The sequence below is a fragment of the Protobothrops mucrosquamatus genome, unplaced genomic scaffold (assembly GCF_001527695.2).
Source record: "Protobothrops mucrosquamatus isolate PMUCROS unplaced genomic scaffold, P.Mucros_1.0 scaffold1819, whole genome shotgun sequence".
Lineage (NCBI taxonomy): Eukaryota > Metazoa > Chordata > Lepidosauria > Squamata > Viperidae > Protobothrops > Protobothrops mucrosquamatus.
Genome location: NW_015387953.1, coordinates 156,328 through 160,317, shown reverse-complemented (window position 1 = coordinate 160,317; position 3,990 = coordinate 156,328). Strand labels below are relative to the sequence as shown.

The window sequence follows — 3,990 nt, the reverse complement described above, 5'->3', positions numbered from 1 at the left end:
CTGTGGGAGCGTACTGGCCGATGGGAGGTAATCTGTGGCAGAAGGCGGTCTCGAAGGTATCCTGGTCCGCTGCCATGGATGATGACCTCCAAGGTCCCTTCCAACTTTATTATTATTATTAAGTATCTTCGGCTTATGAGCACAAGTGAGGCCAGAATCTCCTCTGCGAATCAAGGTGGGGGTTAGCAAATTGTGCCTGATTTTATGATTTTATGCCATAGTTGTTAAGTAAATCACTGCAATTGTTAAGCGAATAATCCCGTCATTAAATGAATCAAGGCTTCTCCTGTTGACTTTCCTTTTCGGAAAGCCGGCTGGGAAGATTGCAAATTGCAATACAGGTGAAAATTTAGGATGCTGCCACCGTTGTAAATACTGGCCGGTTTCCCCACATCCAAATTTTGATCCTGTGAGACTGGGGATGCTGTCAACGATTGTGTGAAGACCAGTCATCGTTTGCTTTTTTTTTTTTTTCCTGTGCAGCTGTAACTTTGAACAATCACTAACCGGAGGATTGTAAGTCGAGGACTATCTGAATTGACTGAATAATCAGTACAAAGCTGATTTGTTTTCCATGTATTCTGAGCAAAAATAATATCTGTGGATATCTGCCTCTGCTAGCCTTACAGGAACAGTGACACAAATACATTGTACAGTTTATATCCTCTAAAAACCTACGTGCGTTCAGCACAAAGCCCCGCATTGCCCCCCCCTTTTTTCTTTTTTTTTAAAGAAATGAAAAGATAAGATACTCCTTTACCTTGCAACTGAGTTGACATGACATCAGAGAGAAAACAGATGGGGAAGAATAGAAAAGAAAGCATTTATTTGCAAGCTTGAAACGGAGGTGTGGGGGAGGGCTGTTAGGGAGTACAAAATGAGCAAGCAGAACTGCCAGAAAAATCTGTTGTGGAAGGCAGCTGGCGGGGAAGACAGAAAGACACAACCCGTGTGCAACATCTTGGCGCCTACGGTACAGAGTGTGCTACACGCGTCTGTGCCAGAAAATCAGAAGGCAGACTTCGTGTCTAACTCCTCTGGGAAATGGACCCAGGGCACCTTCCTACTGTTTCTTCCACTTTGCATGATTTAGGGCTTTAAGACTCTCAGCTTCTCCCTACAAGAGGGACCTCCAAAGCACTCTGTGTTTCCAATTTTTGATTCTTTGAGACTTCGGCTTCCCATTTCTTATGTGGGGGGGGATATCCTATCATGTCTACTAATCAGGGTGAACCTGGCTGAAATAGAGAAAAGTGTCTCTTTAATGCAGGAACCAATAAATTTGGTGCATTGGAAGGGGAAATTGGAAGTTTAAAGTAAATGCCTTAAGCACAAGGCTGAAACGTCCGTTTTACATCTAGGCCTGTCTTTCAATGGGACAGTAACAGCTGTCTGTCCCCAGCGGTATCTATACAGCCCATTGCATCTGGCGAGAGAAGCATGCTCTGGGTCCCATCCATGAAAGACACCACTCCCTGGAACATCATCCTCCCCAGAGATCAGACTTCCCCCAATTCATATATATATATATACTAGCAGTACCCGGCTACGCGTTGCTGTGGCTCAGTCTGGTTAAATGGAAAAGAAAAAAAAGAGAAAGCGCATGTTTCATGTTTTTACCTGTCACAGGTGTGACATCTATATAATAGTAGGTATATAAAAAACACGCGCGTGTTCGAATGCAACATTGTGTCAAAATTTCAAAGCCATCGGTGAAGAACTTTCGGAGATTTAAGATTTTGAACAAACGAACCTTTACATTTTTATTTATATAGAAGATGTCTCTTTAACCCAGTGTTTCTCAACCTTGTCAATTTTAAGGCATGTGGACTTCAACTCCCAGAATTCCACAGCCAGCAATGCTGGCTGTGGAATTCTGGGAGTTGAAGTCCACATGCCTTAAAATTGTCAAGGTTGAGAAACACTGCTTTAACCCGTGAAAACTGACAGGGCTAATCCCACCTGAAGGCAGAAGGCAGCCCTTGAGATATTTTTATTAGCCGATGCTTTTGTCTTCCAGTGGCAGTATGGAACCCGCCTTTCACAGAGGAGACCTCCTGTTCTTGACCAACCGCGTTGAAGAGCCAATCAGAGTGGGAGAAATCGTGGTCTTTAGGATAGAAGGAAGGGAAATTCCAATTGTGCACCGGGTCCTGAAAATCCACGAAAAGTACGTCTCAGGTTTCGGATGGGTGATAGTCGCAGAAGTCTGCGGCTACGTCAGTTTTCACTGTGTCTGTCGAGCTACGAAACCTCCTGTCTTTAGGACCGCTGTAATGCTTCTAGCTTGTCTACAGTGTGTGTGTGTGGGGGGGGGTGGGAATGGGGAAAGAGGGGAGAGTTTTGGATCCACAGGTGTTCCTGATCAACGGGAGAAGTTGAAGCTGTTGAGTTGTTTTGGTGAATTAAAGTTTATTCTCATAATAAGGAGAGAAGCAACCTAGAACTAAGGAGAAACTTCCTGACAGTTAGAACAATTAACCGGTGGAAAAACCTGCCTCCAGAAGCGGTGAATGCTCCAACACTGGAAGTTTTTAAGAAGAGACTGGACAGCCATTTCTCTGAAATGGTATAGGGTTTCCTGCCTGAGCAGGGGGTTGGACTAGATGACCTCCAAGGTCCCTTCCAACTTTATTATTATTACTACTACTACTACTATTATTATTATTATTACTCAAAGATATATTGGACACTGTGACATGAACTGTCAGGGAGGGGAGGGAAAATTTCATTCTTTTAATTAGGCTTAACTTTGTGGAAGGAAAAAAAGGGGTAATCCCAGGTATCCACCCTCTCACGAACCACCTACAGCAGGGGTCCCCAACCCCTGGTCCGTGGACCGGTACCGGGCCGCAGCATGCCAGCAACCGGTCCGCACAAACAAGCAAAGCCCCATCCGTGGGATGCAGGCAGCACACGAAACCACGCGTTCTCCGGTCTGTGGGAAAACCTCTCTCCACGGAACCAGTCCCTGGTATCCAAAAGGTTGGGGACCTCTGTCCTACAGCACTTAGAAGAAGAAACCAGTTTAAAAGCTTGAGGCTGCCTACTGGTGTAAGGTGACATATTCACTTGGCATCTTCATTCCTCCTCACGATGTGATTGCGTTCTGCTTTGCCCACTCGTTAATTGTGGTCTTTTTTTCCCCTGTGCCAGACAAAACGGCGACATCAAGTTTTTGACCAAAGGTGACAACAATGCAGTTGATGATCGAGGCTTGTATAGACAAGGGCAACACTGGCTGGAGAAGAAAGATGTGGTTGGAAGAGCGAGAGGGTGAGTGAGGCGCAAGCCAGCTGGTGGGCATTGCAACATGGACATGACTTCCTAAGTGTAACCGCCGTCTGCACAATTCGGTCATGTCCCCTGCCGTTAGTTATTATCTTCCTGTTTTCCCAAAAGTGCTTTTTCAAAAGGCAACTGGACTTTCCTGGGGTTTTTTTTTTCCCCTTGAAAACATTTCACTTCTCATCTCAGAAGCTTCTTCGGTTCTGACTGATTGGTGGGGGAATGGAAGGATTTATATTCTTTGGAGTCATAGGATCATTAGCACGCTGAAGATTGGTTTTCAAGGGGGGTAAAACCCCCCCAAGAAAGTTCAGTTGCGTTTTGAAAAGCACCGTTTGGATAACCATGACCTGGATCAGGGGTAGGCAATCTTGGCTCTTTTATGACTCGTGGACTTCAACTCCCAGAATTCCTGAGCCAGCCATGCTGAGGGGAAAGGGAGAGGTTTCCAAGCTGAGCAATGCTGGTCAGGAATTCTGGGAGTAGAAGTCCACGAGTCATAAAGCGGCCTAGGCCAGAGGTAGGCAACCTTGGCTCTTTTATGACTCGTGGACTTCAACTCCCAGAATTCCTGAGCCAGCATGGGGAACTGAGGCCTCTTTATGACATGGACTTCAACTCCCAGAATTCCCGAGCCAGCATGGGAGAACTATGGCCCCTTCATGACTCGTGGACTTCAACTCCCAGAATTCCTGAGCCAGC

The 3,990-nt window shown here is 45.8% G+C and overlaps 1 protein-coding gene across 1 annotated transcript in view; it reads left to right on the top strand.

The window, feature by feature from the left end:
* SEC11A (SEC11 homolog A, signal peptidase complex subunit) overlaps positions 1 to 3,990 on the top strand; it is a gene marked incomplete in the record, with an annotated part of 9,594 nt that overhangs the window by 2,728 nt on the left and 2,876 nt on the right. Inside the window, 2 exon segments of the mRNA XM_015823277.1 lie at positions 2,021 to 2,170; positions 3,157 to 3,276. Coding sequence (XP_015678763.1) covers positions 2,021 to 2,170; positions 3,157 to 3,276 — 270 coding nt within the window.